The sequence below is a fragment of the Gymnoscopelus microlampas genome (genome assembly GCF_963454915.1).
Source record: "Gymnoscopelus microlampas genome assembly, chromosome: 3".
NCBI classification, from domain to species: Eukaryota; Metazoa; Chordata; class Actinopteri; order Myctophiformes; family Myctophidae; genus Gymnoscopelus; species Gymnoscopelus microlampas.
This window is the reverse complement of record NC_139940.1, coordinates 41900169-41919780: the sequence shown is the minus strand read 5'-3', so window position 1 is coordinate 41919780 and position 19612 is coordinate 41900169. Positions and strand designations below refer to the sequence as shown.

Sequence of the window (19612 nt, the reverse complement as noted above, 5' to 3'; positions counted from 1 at the left end):
CGTCAGCCAGGGAACCAGGCAAGCTGACAGACAGACAGACAGACAGACAGACAGACAGACAGACAGACAGACAGACAGACAGACAGACAGACAGACAGACAGGTGTGGCAGCATGGTACAGTATAACAAAGCTTATAGAAGGCTGTGGCTTCAACAACAGATGGGAGCAGAAAAAACCTCCAATGGGGTTTGACAAGCACTCACTTCTCTGTTTGTCAAAGCAGGGCCTCACAGCAGGCAGCAGCTAACACCAGGGCCGGACCGGGATTTTTCTGGTGCCCGGGGCCACGACCAGCTTCTGCAGTTTTAACATTTTTAACAGTTTCCACTACATCAGCAGGGGGGAGGGGGGTACAGCAGACGCTTTTCTACACCAATTTAGCCCCCCAGACAGTATTTCACCGCCGTTACTTTGAATAGTCCAGTCGTTTATCATTTTTGCCCAACCGCTTGGTCCTCCCCACCCCCCTGGGTTTGGTGCCCCTCTGTAAAGCCTGTGCATCAAACCCGGGCCTGGCTAACACAGTCCCGACAACAGACCTGGGTGTGGTGACTACTGCTGGACTCTTATCCCCCAACTTTTTGCGTGACTAAAGACTAATTTATAGCTTTATAAATGTATACCATTATTTGCAAAGGTATAGCTCACTGACGTACAAAGAGAAGGCCTCCCTGAATAGCCTACTACGAGAGCAGATTATTAAACATCATGACTATAAGAGTTTTCCTAAAATGTTAAAGTATCGCAATATTATCGCCTTGCATAACATCTCAATATATCGAATGGTGAACACCCCGTAATCGTGATACGTATCATATCACCAGATCCATGGCAATAACACACAGCCCAAGCTAACAGCTAATCTCACCGCCTAATTGGTGCCACACATGCTTGCATTTGTAAGTCTTTCAGCCCACATCCATTGTTTTAAACAATAGATAAGTAGTCACTCACATTCAAATGGCATTTAAAGCAGGTGCCGGGGCAATAGAAGACAGCAATAAAAGACAGGAAACAAAGAAGGTCGGCACACTGTAGCTCCCTTAAGTGCACTTAAGGGAAGCTACAGTGTGCCGACCTTCTGTCACGTTTCTTTTTTTTTATAACTTATAGTTTTATCCTGCGCTCCAGGATCATCCTAACCTCTCTCTCTGTCTCTCTCCCACATACCATTACTGACACCAAAAAAATAGTTTTTTTTTTTTTGTGGTGCCAACCCAGAGTTTTTGTTGTAAGCAACCTTTTATTGATGAAAAGCATTAACAACTATATATTAAATATATGATTTTGTCTCTGTCGGGTGGAAACCTCTAATGTCCAAAACAGCTTTTCCAGGATTCAAATGAAAAAATATCAAAAGTAGCAGATCTACAAGCTCGAAACGCGTCGCTTCGCGCCGCGTTTCGAGCTTGTAGATCTGATACTTTTGAAAAACCTTTGTGTGACGCTGTAGTATGATCAAGTACGGGGCGTTAATGTATGAAAACAAGTTGGATAAGTGGAGATAAGAGGTTTCTGCCCGACAGCAATGATATTATTTCATACAGGACGATGGTGTACCTGCTAGGCCTTGGCCTGTCGCACCTCCAACGGTGCCGATGGAGGACTATGCATGGCAGGGGCGTCCGCTTCCCTGAGCCAGGCCTAAACCTGACCGCATACCAAATTCTGCCCGACAGCAATGATATGATATAAGAAGGGTACAGATGTAAAGAGAAATGTATACGTGCATATACATGTGCAATGCACCATATATATGAAATTATGCACAACAATGTGGCTCAGATTTTTCAGTAAAAAAATGAATACTTGGCTCCCTGTTCTTTTTTGCACAGGAACTCTCATGAGGAACAATAGGGAGTGTTGGCACGCCAAGTCTTAACACTGGCATGGTATAGGTGTGAAACACACTGGCAAAGCAGGTGTCAAGCATGCTGGCAGTCTAGCTTTCCTTGCTGCTTTATGTGTGTGCGTGTGTGTGTGCGTGCGTGTGCGTGTGCGTGTGCGTGTGCATGTGCGTGTGTGTGTGTGTGTGTGCGTGTGTGCGTGTGTGTTGCGTTGCAATGAGAATAGTCTGCCTTGTGGGACCCAGAACCACAGTAAAGTGTAGCCATTTGAAAGAAAGGTGGGTGTGAGGCTGCAATACTGAAGCCCAGGGCATTAAGGTACCAAACTCAGTAGTTGAAGACAGTGTTTTACCAAACATATAGGGCCATGAGGACCCAAATTAATTGGCATCAAAATAATACACTTGAAGTACATAAGTGAAAGTGCTCATTATGAATGGCCAATTCACCAAATATAATAACTTTGGGTTTAAAAAACACAAAAACAAGGCGTGACCCGTTGTGATCTTGTAAATCTAGTATAAAATAGCGCCTAATTATGTATCTAAACCCGCAAACTAACTAGTAACCAAAGCTGTCAAATAATTGTAGTAGAGTAAAAAGAACAATATTTGCCTCTGAGATGTAGTGGAGTAGAAGTATAAAGTGCTGTCCTGTGCTGTACTGTGTGGTACTGTGCCATGCTGTGCAGTACAGTACTATAACATACTGTACCAAGCAGAAGAATGGTAGACAATAGGGAGCTGGCAGGAGGAGCCAGTATGTGACCATGGAAGTCATTTCAGCAGCAGCAGCAGCAGCCAGCACACCTGATAACATCTCACACATCAATGTCTCTCTATCTCCTCTCCTCTCCTCTCCTCTCCACACTTTCCACCTCCTCTTCTCTCATTTTCTATAGGTCCTGCTATTGTAGTATGTTCCTCTTCTCCACTGCCTGCCTTCCTTAATCCAATCAGAGACTTCACAGCACGGCTCAGTATTACCTCACATGGAGTCTCAATGGACATTAAAGGTGTAAAAAAATATACATTTGACAAAAAAAAACTCAACTCTGACCTTTTGCATTGTGATAATGTACACAGCAGGTTTATATATAGCATAGTTGACACAATGAAGGTCTTTGCCAACACTTTGAAAGGCATCAAGGTTAAAGTTAGAAGGGATGCACCGATGTGGAATCTAAAGGGACGATTGCGAAGTTTAAAATAACTATTTGACCGATGGCATGATACCGATATTTCTTTAGAAAGGGAATTCTGCCGCACCTCAGCCAATTGAAGGCAGGTCCGGTGTCACATGGTGCGGTACACAACAGCATTTAAACGTTTAAGTATACTTAACCCTTTTAGACCGGGAACACATATAATAAGGTTTTGATTTCTTTGGCTATTCAAAAATAGCAGATATACAAGCTCATAGGTGGACAATTATTTGAAAACTTGAGTTACTAGTCACTTTGCAGATTTAAGTTATTATATTATAAAACATACATGAACCACAACACGTGGCGATGCGTCGCGTTGTGAGCTTGTAGATCTGCTATTTTCAAACATTTTAGTACCTTTACTTTTGTTACTTTAAGTATATGTTGATGCCAATACTTTTGTACTTTTACTCAAGTGACATTTTGAACACAGGCCTTTTACTTCTAACAGAGTATCTTTATAGTGTGGTATTGCTACTTTTACTTAAGTAAAATATCCGAGTACTTCTTCCACCACTGTGGAGATGGTTGCACAGATAAACAGATGCACAGAAAGAAAAGCAGACTGGAGAAACATGCTATAGAGAACAGGTAAGAGAATGATGTTACAACCGTTGGATGCTATAAAGTGACATGAAGAAACTGACCATGCTTAATGACATACAGCACGCTATTGAAGAAGTACTCACATGTTTTACTTAAGGAAAAGTACAAATATATATCATTTTATATTACATGTATTATAAACATACTAGTAAAGGTACAAAAGCATTGGCGTCAACATGTACTTACAGTACCAAAGTAAAAGTACAAGAATTGTTCAAAAATGACAAATTTATTTTCAAAAATAGCTGAAGTACAAAATAGCGCTTAACAAGTTAATATAGGTTTTGTAATAATCCTATATAAAAATTGGCTAATGTGAGCCAGGAACGGCGGGCCAGCAGACCACGTCATCGCGCTCATGTCCCTATTTACTCAGCCAGAACCATATAAGGAGTTCCCAGTGCAGGCAGCTACGCCCAAATATGGAGTGTGTTGTCTAACCTAAAAAATGTGTCGCCATGGCATCAAGCACAAACAAATCAGCGAGCTCCATATATGGGCACAAAAGGGGGCATGCATGGGACAAGGACTGACAGATACAGAGAGATCGTAGCGGCCCGAACTCTTTTAACCCATTAAGACCGGGAACGCATCTGTGTCATTTTTAAGATTTCTTTGGATATTCAAAAATAGCAGATCTACAAGCTCATAGCGCGGCACCAAGTGCCGCGCTATGAGCTTGTATATCTGCTATTTTTGAAAATAAATTGTGAAAGCTTGTGAAAATCTTTTTAATATATATCATTTTTAACTCAAATCTTTGCTTCTGGGGGGTTTTCATGTCTAGAACTCCCAAAATTATATGCATTTGGCTGCAGACCCCCCATCTCAAACTATTTTGTAATAGGGACCCCCAGAAGCAAAGATTTGAGTCAAAAAGTCAAATTTTCACAATAAAAAAAAATGTGCAGAAATCTAAAATGACAGAGATGCGTCCTCTGATTGAATGGGTTAAATAAGTGTCCCAGTGGAGTATAAAGTACATTTGCCTCTGGAGACGTAGTGGAGTAGAAGCATAACACTCGAAGTAAAACAAAAAAAAGTACCTCAAAAGTACAGTGCTCTAATAAATATTACTTAGTTACTTTTCCTGCCGCTAATTGAAAGAGACGAGTGGAAATGGCCGTGTTCTCTGAAGCCAGCAGATACCAATCCAAGCATGGGGAGAGCCAGCCTACTTTCACATCACGCCAACCCTCTCTCTCTCTCTCTCCTCTCCTATAACCAAAACACATTGTTACTCTAATTAGCGTGATGATGTATTCATTTGGCGTGCATTCTGCCTTTATGGAGTCAAAGACAGCAACCCCCCCCCCTCTCTCTCTGTCTCTATCTCCCTCTCTGTCTCTCTCCCCCCTGGGGGGCAGTAGTGGTGGTGGTGGTGGTGGGGGTGGGGGATGGGAGACTCTCTCTCTGGAAGGGCTCATGACTAGAATCTGCTCTTTGCATGGTAAAGGCAAGTATGAGCACGGGTGAATGAGTGAGAGAGAGAGACAGCAAAAGAATGAGAGAGAGAGAGAGAGAGAGAGACATAGAGTGTGTGAGAGAGAGAGAGAGAGAGAGAGAGAGAGAGAGAGAGAGATGCTCAAAGAGTCTTTGAGCATGCATGCCTCGCTTCGTTTCACAACCATAGGTTTCTGTGTATGGGAGGTAAGGAGAGGTCCCTCTACCATGGACAGTGTGCGTGTGCACATGTGCCTGTGTGTTATAGGACTGGGCAATTATTTTACAGTGTAGATTGGGGGGTCCCTGAGATAAAAACATTTGTATCAAATGGGTGTCTGTGATGATGATATCCTCCAAATGAAAAGGTTGAGAGAATCATCCCTGTATATCCTCCAGGGACTCACTGTGAGCCTGTTGACCCCCAGCTGGTACTGATAGCTCTCTAGCCCCGCTCACATAAATGACCGTGACAGGGGGGCGGGGCCAGGTAATGGAATGTAATCAATGAGCAGATAGCTGAAGCAGTGACACAAAGGAGGCTAATTATAATAGGTCTAAATGCTAAATGACATAACCCAGTGGGGTCCCAGGGACTCTCAGGGCTCCTTGAGGGGGGTTCTAAATGGACCCTTTCAAGTCTGGAACTCTGACAGTGTACAAATGTATATTTGTAAACTGTCAGAGTTAAGGGGGGTCCTTGAAATGTAAAAGTTGAATAACCACTGCCAGAATCAGAATCAGAATCAACTGCCATAACCTTTACCCTCCTCTACATGCCAACCAGCTACTTATCAGAATAGATTAAAGGGACAGTTCACCCCCAAAATTACCTTTTTCCCTATCGATTAGTCACCCCATGGAGACTTGAATTCATGGATATTTTTTTGTTTTTGTCATGCGATATATCCATGAATTCAAGTCTCCATGCAGCCTAATTGATAAAAAAAAAGTCATTTTGGGGGTGAACTATCCCTTTGAGAGGCAGTGTCCACTGAGGCCTTTTTCTTGGCAGATACAGTACGCTATTATTGTTTCCGTAGGAGGCGAGACGTAAGGGAGCGCTTGTTTTCGCCGGAGGCGCGCCATCTGAAGCAGACTTGAGCAACGGGAGGCACCGCTGAGCGAGCTTAGGCGAGCGAGTCGCCGTGCCGAACGTTGAGAAGTCTGCTTCAGCCGACTCAGCACACACACACACACACACACACACACACACACACACACACACACGTTTGTGAGGCTTTGGATGCCCGACTGAAAACGCCAAAGCGTTCGCCAAAAAAAACGCATCCAAACAACCCGAGTTTAACATATTTCAGCTCGATAATGAGTACTTTTAATTTTTGTACTTTAAGTACATTTTGATACCAATACTTTTGTACTTTTACTCAAGTAGATGTTTTATTCCAGACTTTTACTTGTAACTATTTATACATTGCAGTATTGATACTTTTACTTATGTAAGTTTCCACCACTGTTCAAAACATACAGTACGCTGCGCTCAGGAAAAAACACGGCCACTAATAATAATAATACTTGTCGTTACTGTGCCCTCTAGGGATATTCATCTTCACAGTGTGCTCCAACACATATACACCATATAGAACAAAACAACATAGCACACAACAACAGAACACCCAAGACAATACATGAAGTCCCCAGTTGACAAAACTCCTACTAAAACAGACATTTTGCCATTTTAAAGTTCTGTATCTTCGTACACATGGCATGAGTCTGAAGTGACGACGTAGGGGATGATCAGTGTCCTATTGTGAGTGCTACACGTGTGAGTGTAATGGCTTTATTGTTCATACCAGAAAGTGTGGGTGTGGGAAGTCTGATATTATCAAGCCAAGGTTAATATATCCAAACATAAAGATAGATGCTAACATAGATGCTAGCAGTTGCTCTCGCGCACGCACGCACGCACGCACGCACGCACGCACGCACGCACGCACGCACGCACGCACACACACACACACACACACACACACACACACACACACACACACACACACACACACACACACACACACACACACACACACACACACACACACACACACACACACACACACACACACACACACACACACACACACACACACTGGACTAAATGCTTCATCCCTGGTCCACAATAGCTGTCAAAGAATGAATCTAGTCTTGCCTGAGAGTTCACTTGGTGCTGCCCTGTGTACAGAAACCTGTCCAGTGGAAATCGGTTTCACCGCAAAAACATTGTGTGACTCATCTGCATTAACCTCCAAAAAGCACCGTATACAATACATACTGTATATGGTTGCTGTCGGACAGAAACCTTGCATCTCCATATTTCCACAAAAGTAGTGAAAATAGATAAAGTAAAAAAATACAAGCTCGAGCTTGTAGATCTTCTATTTTCACTATTTTAAAAGGTTTAAAAAAAGGATTAGCCCTTTAAGACTGGGAATGCATTTTCAGATTTCTTTGGCTATTCAAAAAATAGCAGATATACAAGCTCATAGCGCGGCACTCGGTGCCGCGCTATGAGCTTGTATATCTGCTATTTTTCAATAGCCCAAAGAAATCTTAAAATGACACAGATGCGTTCAGGGTCTTAATGGGTTAAATAAAGAACGGTTTTGGATACACAAGGTTTCCACCCGACAGCAACGGCATATACACAGCACATATCCAGCCGCGGGACAGGCTGGAGGAACAGAGGGCATCCTCCTCCATCCTGCCTCCATCCTGCAGTATAGGGATGCAGGTTGGGGCCGCCGGCTATACTGTAGATGGCAGAGCAGTGGACCACGCTTCAGAGCCCTGGAACAATACAAGAACGCTCGCCCCAAAACACGCTCGCCCCGGGTCAAATCCGGCGACCTCGGAACGGTCGCCACCAGGTGTTCCAAAACGTAACCTCAGTAAAACTATGCCTAAACCTAACCTCATTCCTAAACGTAACCTCAGTATAACTAGGCCTATACCTAACCTTATTCCTAAACTTAACCTCAGTATAACTATGCCTAAACCTAACCTTATTCCTAAACGTAACCTCAGTAAAACTATGCCTAAACCTAACCTTATTCCTAAACGTAACCTCAGTAAAACTATGCCTAAACCTGACCTTATTCCTAAACGTAACCTCAGTAAAACTATGCCTAAACCTAACCTTATTCCTAAACGTAACCTCAGTAAAACTATGCCTAAATCTAACCTTATTCCTAAACTTAACCTCAGTAAAACTATGTCTAAATCTAACCTTATTCCTAAACTTAACCTCAGTAAAACTATGCCTAAATCTAACCTTATTCCTAAACTTAACCTCAGTAAAACTATGCCTAAATCTAACCTTATTCCTAAACGTAACCTCAGTAAAACTATGCCTAAATCTAACCTTATTCCTAAACTTAACCTCAGTAAAACTATGCCTAAATCTAACCTTATTCCTAAACTTAACCTCAGTAAAACTATGCCTGAACCTGACCTTATTCCTAAACTTAACCTCAGTAAAACTATGGGTCCATTTAGTTCCTTCAGTTCCTTTAGCTATACCTAATTTAGCCGAGAAAGAAATGTGACATATTCTTAATATTTTGGACACATTTTAACAACACAAATCTTGTATATTAGGGGGTCCATGTCTGGCACAACATATTTTCAGATGGAGGTCCGCGGCCCAATACATATTAATTTTGGGGTACTGGACAAGAAAATGTTTGAGAACCACTGACTGCCCTAGTGTTACTCAGAGGAGTGTGGAGGAGGGAGAACCGGAGCCCTGGGCTCTCTGGGTGGGTTACCCTTTCCAAGGCAGCTGCTGCCTGCCTATGGGATATAGAGCATCCGGGTGGGTGGGTGGGAGAGGGAGGGTGGGTGGGTGGGAGAGGGAGGGTGGGTGGGCACCAATTCCATCACTGCAGTATATTGCTCAGGGACTTGCTGATACATGGAGAGACAAACTGACCGACTGCTCTCCAGCACATCATGTTTGTTTGATGGTAGAAGAAGTACACCTGGAGCCATGCCTAAATGGAGCAATGTCACCATGAAAAGACAGAAGTATAATCTTGGCCTTGGAGAGAAGAAAGGAATACCCTTTTCCAATTGTGAGCTGCGAGTGTGTGCGCGTGTGTGTGTGTGTGTGTGTGTGTGTGTGTGTGTGGTTATTAATATTTGCTCAGAACAGGATAGCAGTGGGCGCCGCTACAGAATACAGATACAGTACAGGGTTGTGCTTTTATGTGGCACTTGGGTATTTAGTGGATAGGTGTTGTAAATAGATTACCAATTTGACAAAATGCTGAGAAACACACACACACACACACACACACACACACACACACACACACACACACACACACACACACACGCACGCACACGCACACGCACTCACGCACACGCACACACACACACACACAAAAGCCTGGTAAGTAGGAGCAGGGCTAAAGAGTAGCTAATTACATGAGAGTCAGCAGCAGTGGATTTCTGTGCTCTCTCTCTCTCTCTCTCTCTCTCTCTCTCTCTCTCTGTAGCATCTCCAATGAGATGACAGCAAGTTGGCAAGGCCTGCAGCTGGAGGCTTCTCTCTCTCTCTCTCTCTCTCTCTTTCTCTCTCCCTCCATCCCTCCATCCTCCCAGGATTCCCTCTAGATTACACACTCCTGACTCCTCCCGACGTGCAAAACGCCCCCCTCCTCTCCCCTAAAAGAGAAGCCGTCCAAAGCCAATGTGGGGACGTGACTGTGACAATGGAGATGCAAAAGTACTCATATTTTGTTTACTTAAAGCCGTACTATGTCACTTTGTTTGTGTGAATAAAATGTAATTTTGTCCAATCTGTGTGGTAGAGTATGTTAATACAATATAACTGGTTGTATTTGGTGTCCCTGCTCTTCTATTGAGACATTTAGATCCTGTGTCTGGTTTGAGACGACTGGTTGACAAGAGGTTCAGTAGTTTCTCCCCTGAGCAAGCAGGCAGGTGCTATTAGCTCAGTGATAAAAAAATGTATGTCAGCACTTTATGCGCAGGAGACCTAGGTTCGAATCTGGGGTAGAACATTAGAGTTTATAGAGTGCCGCTTTAAGTAAAAGTAGCAATAAATACCACAATATAAAAAAAGAATCTGTTACAAGTAAAAAGACCTGAGTAAAAGTACAAAAGTGTTGGCTTCAAAATAATCGTACAGAACGCGTAAGTCACACGTTCTGTAAGTCACGTGTGACTTACAGAACGTGAACAGAACTGTATGTTTTATAGTCAAATCTAAATCTGCAAAGTAACTAAAACCAGAGTAAAATGTACAATATTTGACTGTGGGTTTTAGCTGAATAGAAGCATAAAGTATCAAAACATGGGAAATCAATCATCAAGTAAAAGTAAAAGTGACTCAAAATTGTTGTTAAGCACAGTACTTGAGTAAATGTACTTAGTTACTTCCCACCACTGGGCTATATATAAGAAGGATGTTGCACTGTGTCTTGTTTGTTTGCAGCCCTGCTGGAGATGCCATGAAAACAGCCAGTGACAAGTTAATCCACTGCAGTTGTACCTTTGCCAAGGCCCAGCCATATTAAGGCTGCTTAAGGATATGTTACGCTCGTGTGATTCACACTGTAGGTATAAGGAAACTGGGGATTTCGCTTTGGAATCTGATGACGCATGATGAGTCACTCTGCACAATTTGGCAGAATTATGTTAAATAAAAGTAACCTATGTATGTATGTGCTCTTATTCTCTAGGGTGGTTCTGGTTCTCAAACTGTTTTTTTTATTTCAAGGACTCCCCATAATTCTGAGTAAACAAATGGAACCAAATCAATCCTTACGGGTCAATTTGGTTCCATTTGTACACTCTCATGGCTGTATAGACCCTTTTAAACGAACAGAATTGAGTCCTCTTCAAGAGGACCACGGAGTGGACCGACGGAAAAAGTTCTGAGTTCTTTCTTTGCGTTAACGTTATCAGTTCATTTGAAAGAGGACTCGGTTCTCTTTCTGGTGAACTTCAGCCGTGTTAGGGCCTCAGTCCTCTCTCTGTTCACAGGAGTTCATTCTTAGGATTGGCACAGCAGGCGATCTGTCTACGGCAAGCCTATAGGGCTAAAATACTACAGCAAAGGGCGAGGTGAACCTGGACCACTTTTTTTGTGTTCACAAAGCAGAGTTTAAGTGAACCACACCTCGGACTAGAAGTGAACCGTACTCAGACCACCTTCCGAGGTAGTCTGAGTACGGTTCACTTCAAAGGGGTCTGGGTTCTTTTTGCGGGTTCACATATGACCAAAAAATAGTACATGGTCATGGGCTGAGTCCACGTCACGGGCTGAAAGGGTCCAAGTGTGAGAACGTCTACAGCAAGGCCTTCACTTCACCCTTTGCCATAGTATTTTAGCCCTCTAGGCTTGCCGTAGACAGATCGCCTGCTGTGCCAACCCTAAGTGTGAACAAAAAAGAGGCACTAAGGGTCCGCCCCCATAAGAGCTGAAGTTGACCAGAGAACGGAGTCCTCTTCCAAAAGAACTGTATCAGTCTAAGAAAATATACAATCGAAATAACAATCTATACACTGAAAATATAGGATACCGGGAGAACAATGAACCTATAGCATCTGTTTAAATAGCATGCTATCTAATTTACATTCTTAACATTGTGGTCAAGAGGACAAACCTATGTATCAAAAAAACATGAGAACGAATGACCAAGATATGTCTGCACTATGTCACACTGCTGGTGGGATATGAGCTCAGCCGTAGAGGAAACACGAGCCATACCCTTTGACCTCCCTGCGTCTCATTTGCTCTCAACTTTTGTGGCCCTGTAAACAGGGTTTGTGCTTCTCAAAGTGGGGTCCGGGGACTTGTACGGGGGTTCCACTCCCTGGCACAAAATCTTATCAAATGGGGGTCCGCGGCCGAATACACATCAATTTGGTGGTCCTTGACATGAAAAGGTTTGAGAACCACACTCCGGTCAGTCATTCAGCAGGTCCTTAAGCAAGGAACGGCTCCTTTCATCTGCCAACGCTCATTGATGATGACCGCTACGGCTTTGGACGTCACTGGTCTTTCAGGGTGCCAGTGACTAAAAGCTGACACACCACCAAGAGAATAAGAAATACGATAAAACACTCATCTATTGGACGTAAAAGAAGACATAAAAGATGGAGAGAGAGAGAGAGAGGGGGGTGGGTGGGTGGGTGGTGGGAACAGGCGTGGATGATTCACGCAACGCACACACCATGGCAGCTGAGGTGGCTGTATCTTGGAGATCCATGAGTCATGTTTACCATAGCACTGACTGGGGTAGGGGATTGCACAACTTCCCTCTCCATTACAAAATGATGCCCTTTTGTGCTAATATTTACTTGATGGTGGAAAAACAACCGCTCCATAATGCCTCTAAAAAGCTCCCGGTGAAGCCTAATTTACCTTGTCGCACGGCCAGTGGCCCCACGTGAGGAAAATAACTGATTTCCAACCACAAGTGGCACTTGTGGTGGTTATTTCCATCCGAGCTATACGCCGATCATGTAACGAAGTGTAAATGAAGCTTGAGGGCCGGCACACAGCTCTCGCGGATCGTCACCAATTCAATGGACTACTGGGAGAGGGGACCAGCTCAATGTCCCAGACCCTGTCTACAAACACACACATCACTACAATCTAATGGAGGGTTAGGTCACTCAAACAGCCTGTGAGCTGCACAAAACGACACCAGACGTCCTTCCTCCCAGGACCGTACAGGCTTTACCAGAATGAATAGAAACCTTTTATAGCTTGATGTGCTTTGATGATTTATGTTTTTTATTTATTTTTTATGTTATCTCAGAGCGGTCCTCTTTAATCTGTAAGAATCATCATAATTCATAGTGTTATGCAATTATGTTTTCTAATAATACATTTTAAACTTGAAACCAGGCATTCTGTGTCCTGTTAGCAGTGGCTAATAGGCTAAAGCAGTGGCCAATCCTACTCTTTCTATCAGACCGCTATAGCACTGTTTCTCAACGTATGGTCCGGGGACCACCAGGGGTCCTAATGGGCCCTTGCGGGTCTGTAACCCTGAGAGTGTACAAATTGAACCAAATGGACTCGCATTGAGGACTTTTACAGTGAGTTCCCAGAGATAACCCGCTGCACACTCTCAGAGTTATAGACCCGTGTAAGGGTCCATTGGGACAGAGTGTACTATAACATACACAGCTTGAATTCCTTACAACTCTAAAAACAAAAAAGGTCTTCATTTAAGAACGCAAGATGTTCAGTATAATCTCTGCATGAGGAGACATTGTTGCGACAGCCACGTTCACACGCACGCAAGTTCACACACACACACACACACACACACACACACACACACACACACACACACACACACACACACACACACACACACACACACACACACACACACACACACACACACACACACACACACACACACACACACACTCCGTCTCATGAGGGCGTTGCTTGCAAAAAAAGTATACTAAGCAACTTCATCAGCTTATATTCGGCGAGCGACGGCGTTGTGCTACAGAGTAGCTAGACTAGTGGTTCTCAAAGGGGGGTTCCAGGGGGTCCCCACAGCTATGGGTTAATATAGCCTCACAAAATCTGTTTTACTTTAACACTATTATATCATTCAGCTATTCAAAAGTAGACAATCTACTAGCTCACAGTTGTGAGCTTGTAGGTCTGCTGTTTTTTGAAAAATTGGGGAAATCTTAGCACCCAATCTTTTCATATGGGGGTCTGTGGCCAAATTATATATATCAATATAGGGATTCTTGACATGAAGATGTTTGAGAAACCGCACTATCGACCAGTGGCTCTCAAAATGGGGCCTGGGGACCCCCAGGGGTCCTTGAGGAGTTACTGGTCTGAGTGTGTATACAAATTAACCCAATTACAACTAGAATGTATAGGCATTTAGCAGACATTCTTATCCAGAGCGATTAGCAAGGTAATCACATACATAGAGAATGCAGAGAGACAATGTAGTGCCTCAAGAAAACTAGGATCCCAGGTATAGTCAGAACAAGAACCGTGGGACCCTTATTATGGGTCCATTCGGTTCCATTTGTACACATTCAGTGACATTATAACGTTGAGGATTTTAACAGTGTAGATTGGGGTCCCAGAAATAAATCAATATATCAAACTGGGGGGGAGGGATTCTAGGGACTCTCTGGGTTCCTTTAGGTGTTCTAAATGGACCCTTACACGTCTGTAACTCTGACAGTGTACAAATGGAACCGTTAGGGTCCATTTGGTTCCATTTGTACACTGTCAGAGTTAAGGGGAGACCTTGAAATGTGTAAAGCTTTGAGAACCACGGATATAGACCGTTTAAAACACTCAAAGCCCAAAACTGTCCGTTCCACCTTAAAAAGCCAGTGGACAGGGAGCTCTCCGTGGTACTGAACCGCTCTGCTCCGAGCGACATCTGTACACACAACACACACGCACACGCACACACACACACACACACACACACACACACACACACACACACACACACACACACACACACACACACACACACACGCACACACACACACACACGCGCACACACGCGCGCAGCCAAAGCAGCAACGGATACTACTACTAGTACACCGAGAGAGCCGTTAACGACGCTGAAATCAATCGCCCTTTTATAAGCTATCAACAACAGCCGTTACACACACGACAACATCACATCCAGCGATCTCATCTCTCTCTCTCTCTCTCTCTCTCTCTCTCTCGCCGATGCATGATGTCGTGTTGTGTAATCCCGTCCCTGGCCGTGACGTTTTTCCACGTGAAAAAGGTTACGCATTTTGGCATGATTTGACGCGAAAATGGCGCCCGTTGCCGTTGCTAACCCAACCCCATGGCTAAACAGAGCTGCTTGTGTAAAAAAGCAAGGCATGATGGGGAACGGAACACGTTCATCCCCCTGCATGCATGCCTGTGTGTGTGTTCTCGGCATATAAAACGCACGAGAAAGGGGGACATGCCCCTTGTAGACGAGAAAAGTGAAGATAACAGTCCATAAATATCATAGTAAAATAGCAGATCTACAAGCTCATAGCACAGCTGCACTATGAGCTTGTAGATCTGCTATTTTTTGAATAGCCAAAGTAATGTGTCGACCAAAAGCCTCAATGTCACCATTATATCAAAATGTATGTAAACCTATATGCTGTTCATGTTCTTAAATAAGATCAAGTCTGCTTTCGATGTTAAGGGGCAACATATAGGCTACAACAACCAGCCTCTCACACACGGTGGCAATTCTACCAATCATTCCCACGATATGGTGATAATAAGCCTTAAGCATCACGTCCAGTTACTACAGGCTTATATAGAATATAAACCATCAAACCCCAACAGACAGACAGACAGACAGCTGCATGTCGGTCGGTTCTCCTCTCAACACGTTACAAAACGTGTCTTTTCTCTCTCTCCCTTACTTGAGCATGGTCTGTTCCTTCGCCTCCTCCTTCTTCTGTCGGTCCATCACACCGAGGATGATCTTCCTCTCCTCCTCGGTCAGGTGGCTGAGGTCCGGCATGTCCGGCCCGCCTGGACCGGCGGAGGAGGCGGCGGTGGCGGCAGCAGCAGGGCCGCCCCGGGGGGGCCCGAGTGGAGGAGCAGACATCTTTACACACAATTGCTAGAAGATTAAAAAATAAAAAAAGACCGATATTAGATACGTGTCATATTCAGCAGAGCCGCACACACACACACCAGCTGTCAAATATGGAATCACGAGGTTCCAGGGCCTCAGATATTAGAGAGGAGAGACAGAGGCTACATTGCTAAAAGACTGTGCCATTAGTACAGTCCTATAGATCTATCGTGTTCGTGAACACGTTCCCTGCTCGAATGAGAGGTGAAATAATTGTTCACCCAGGCTACAGGTTTCGCCATCGATTTAGCAGTCATAAAATGCTCATAAAGGGGGCATGAAGTCAACTGTAACAACCGCCTCTCTCTCTCTCTGCATATAGAGGATATAAGGAGGGGATTTGGTTTGGTCAAGAACAAGATGAATCGTTTGCATTCACACACAGAAGTTCTGTGTGTGTGAATTAATCAATCTGTCATCGTTTAGTCATTTCATCTTTCGGGTAAAAAAGGGGTTGTTCTGTCACAGAACAACCCCTTTTTTACCCGAAAGATGAAATGACTAAACGATGACAGATTGATGCTATATACAACAATTCACATGAGACCATCCATGTCCAACCGTATAGTATAGTATAGTATAGTATCACAACCTATATGGATGCACAGCAGAAACCAGAGGGTTAGTATTATAGGGAAGGGAAGAAGAAGAAGAAGAGGAAGATGAAGGGAAAAAAAGCTCTTGCCTTTTATTTTGCAATCATGTTAAATCCTGTCTAACCCGTCGCTTCCATCCTCTGGAAATGGTTTACTCGCATGTTGGAGAATATAAGATGATGCCCCCCAGTCCGTCCTGGTTGGGTTTTCTTCTGGTACCAGTGTCTGGTACCACTCTTTCTCCCTCTCTCTATAAATATATATATATATAAATATATATAGCTCCACTCGTTCCTTGCTTTCCTTTCCTTCCCCAGGTTGGTTAATTCTTGGAGATGTCTTAAATGCACAAAAATGGATGCAATGAAAAAAAAATCCCAGATAGGAGAGAGAGGCGGAGCCACGAGAAACACGTAGAACAAAGCTTGAAAAGAACGGGAGAGAGAGAGAGAGGTTGAATAGAACGGGAGAGAGAGAGAGGGGTTGCCGACGCACTGTATGTTCATTGACAGTAGGCAGATCAGGCGTTTTGCAAAACACGGACTGGAGTGGAGTGGAGACCTCCCTCCTTCCCCCCAGCCCGGATCATATAGCTTTAGATAAAGAAGGCTATATACAGTGGTTCTCAACCCCCCCAAAATAATCATATTTGAACTGTGGACCCCCCCACCCCCCGCAAATAATCATATTTGAACTGGGGACCCCCCAAAATAATCATATTTGAACTGGGGACCCCCCACCCTGATAAGCACTTGGAATTGTCAGAGTTGAGGCATTCAATTTAGTTTGACTGGTTCCACAGATAAATATTGTGAAAATAGCAGATCTACAAGCTCACAATGCCTTGCAAACATTGTGAAAATCGGCTATTTTCCCAATGTTTGCTTCCTTCTTATATAATTTGACCATTTGGCCAATGTTTGGCCAGTTTTTATTGTATAGTTTGTTGGTTACTTGCAGTAGGCTTATGATCTTTTTCAGGTATTAAAAGGGTCTTAAAAGTCCTTAAATTGTCACTTCACAGTCATCTGGGCTAGCCTGGTAAACCCTCCCTCTGGAAATCTCATTTGTAATTTGTTTCAAATGGAAATGAGATTTTCCGGAGGGAGGGGCGCAGGCTACATCTGAGGACCCACCCGCCAAAATCATGTGGGGACCCCCTTGGGGGCCCGACCCACAGGTTGAGGACCACTGGCTATACCAGGAAAGCATCATGCATAATTCATAATGGAGACCAGGCCATGATGAGTGAGAAAGGTGAGGTGAGAGGTAAATACAGAAATGAGCGTCAGCAATTGCGTGACTCAGATAAGTTCCAGTAAAACCTCTAAACCAGAGGTTTCTACTGGGAAAATCCTATAGGATTCCAGAAGGAGAGGATTTTGGAACTAATAATATTGGATTTTTTCATATAGGATTATTATTCTATAAGACATCCAATAGTATTTGTTCCAGAATCCTATAGGATTTTTCTTTATTGGAATCCAACACTATATGACTTCTTGACTAGAGCTTTTATTTTCTTAAAGAATAATCTGCTGTATTCAACTTTAGGATTTATAAATTACTAATACATCATTCATAAAAGCTGGATATAGAAATATAAATGATAAAATACTCTCTCTCTCACACGTGTGTGTGTGTGTGTGTGTGTGTGTGTGTGTGTGTGTGTGTGTGTGTGTGTGTGTGTGTGTGTGTGTGTGTGTGTGTGTGTGTGTGTGTGTGTGTGTGTGTGTGTGTGTGTGTGTGTGTGTGTGTGTGAGATAGGTGCAATATTTGGTTTGTCTTTGGCAGCCTAGGACATGTATATAGGTTGATTGAGGCTTCCAACATCTTGGGATGCCAAAAAAGGCAGCTAAACGGCTTGCAGAATTCTGTGCAATCTCTTCTATTATCGGTAGCCGCCAAATATGGCAAAGAGGCTGTTACTTAACTTATACCCCTGAGGGGTGTTTGGGTAATTGTCCAAGTTTTGCTGACTGTAAATCTTTACAGCACCTTGTAAATATTTGTGTCCTTGTATTGTATCTCTTATGTGGACATAAATAAATTATTAAATGTGTGTGTGTTTGTGTGTGTGTGTGTGTGTGTGTGTGTGTGTGTGTGTGTGTGTGTGTGTGTGTGTGTGTGTGTGTGTGTGTGTGTGTGTGTGTGTGTGTGTGTGTGTTTAACGTTGCGATGGTAATGATGTACAAAAACGAATTTCACCCACTTTTTTACCTTGTAAACCTGTGATGTGACAATAAAACTGATTCTGACTAAAACAAAGCTTCACACCTCCCAAAACAAACTGATTCGACTATACTCGGCCTAAACCCCATGACCCCACCTAAATTGAACACACTTTGCTATTTTGGGATGGCTCAGGGTAGATGACAGAGTTAAGCAAATATCAATGGGTCTGGTATTTCAGATATTCAAAAAGACAGTGCCCTCGTCTAACTACTTCAAGTGAGTGACATCCACAGCAGCCAAGATCTAGTTCTCCCCAAATTAGAAAATTCTCATTCTTCTACTACTCTGCCACCAGACAATGTGGAATGCCATGACACCGTCCATTAAAGGATGTGTGTCACTGTTTTCTTTCAAAATTGGCCTGAAAAACATCTAGCAGAAGGTCACAAGGGGAGCTAGTTTTATTTCCCTTCAAAAGGAGCTGTCTTATAATGCCACCGATTTTCCCTTTCCCTCCTTTGTATAAATGTATATAGCTGTTTATATTTGTTGATGACAACTATTAATATGTCATATTTGACACTCTGTTGATGAACTGAATACGTAGGACCACAGTGGAAACAAGTGTCCATGACTTTTTGTTTTATCCTTTTAGCCTTACTGTAGGCCTACCACCATGCAGTTTACATTTCTGACTTATTCAATCAATCGATCAACGTAATCCCCTTAATATCTTGATCTCAGGGAGTGTAACAGAGGTCATCTGTTACAGATTTTTGTCACATGAATATGATGACCCACTTGAATGAAGTATTTTGCACAAGATATTTGCACTTTATAGCAGTTTGCACAGTTGTGTTTTGCATAATTAATAGTCAAGATTTTAAGTATTTTTTTAGGTTATTTTCCTGTCTAGCTAAGCAGGCTAATGAGTTCCACCTGTGGAAAGGCTCAAACAAATGTTTGGGGAAATCATGATGGGTAAGTGCAATATATCGAAGTGCAATTCATTTAAGAGCAAGTGCATTAAGTGTTATGTTTAAGAGTGCAATATAATGAAGCTCTTTAATGATTGT

At 43.2% G+C, this 19612-nt stretch overlaps 1 protein-coding gene across 5 annotated transcripts in view; it reads right to left on the bottom strand.

The window, feature by feature from the left end:
• The window catches only part of rims2a (regulating synaptic membrane exocytosis 2a), a gene marked incomplete at both ends in the record, with an annotated part of 253903 nt that extends 238168 nt beyond the window's left edge, over positions 1-15735 (bottom strand). For all 5 annotated transcript variants that reach the window (XM_084053428.1, XM_084053429.1, XM_084053430.1 and 2 more), the window contains one exon: positions 15548-15735. In XM_084053428.1, the coding sequence (XP_083909554.1) occupies positions 15548-15735 (188 nt within the window). The remainder of the gene's footprint in view (positions 1-15547) is intronic.
• Positions 15736-19612: the final 3877 nt, after the last annotated feature.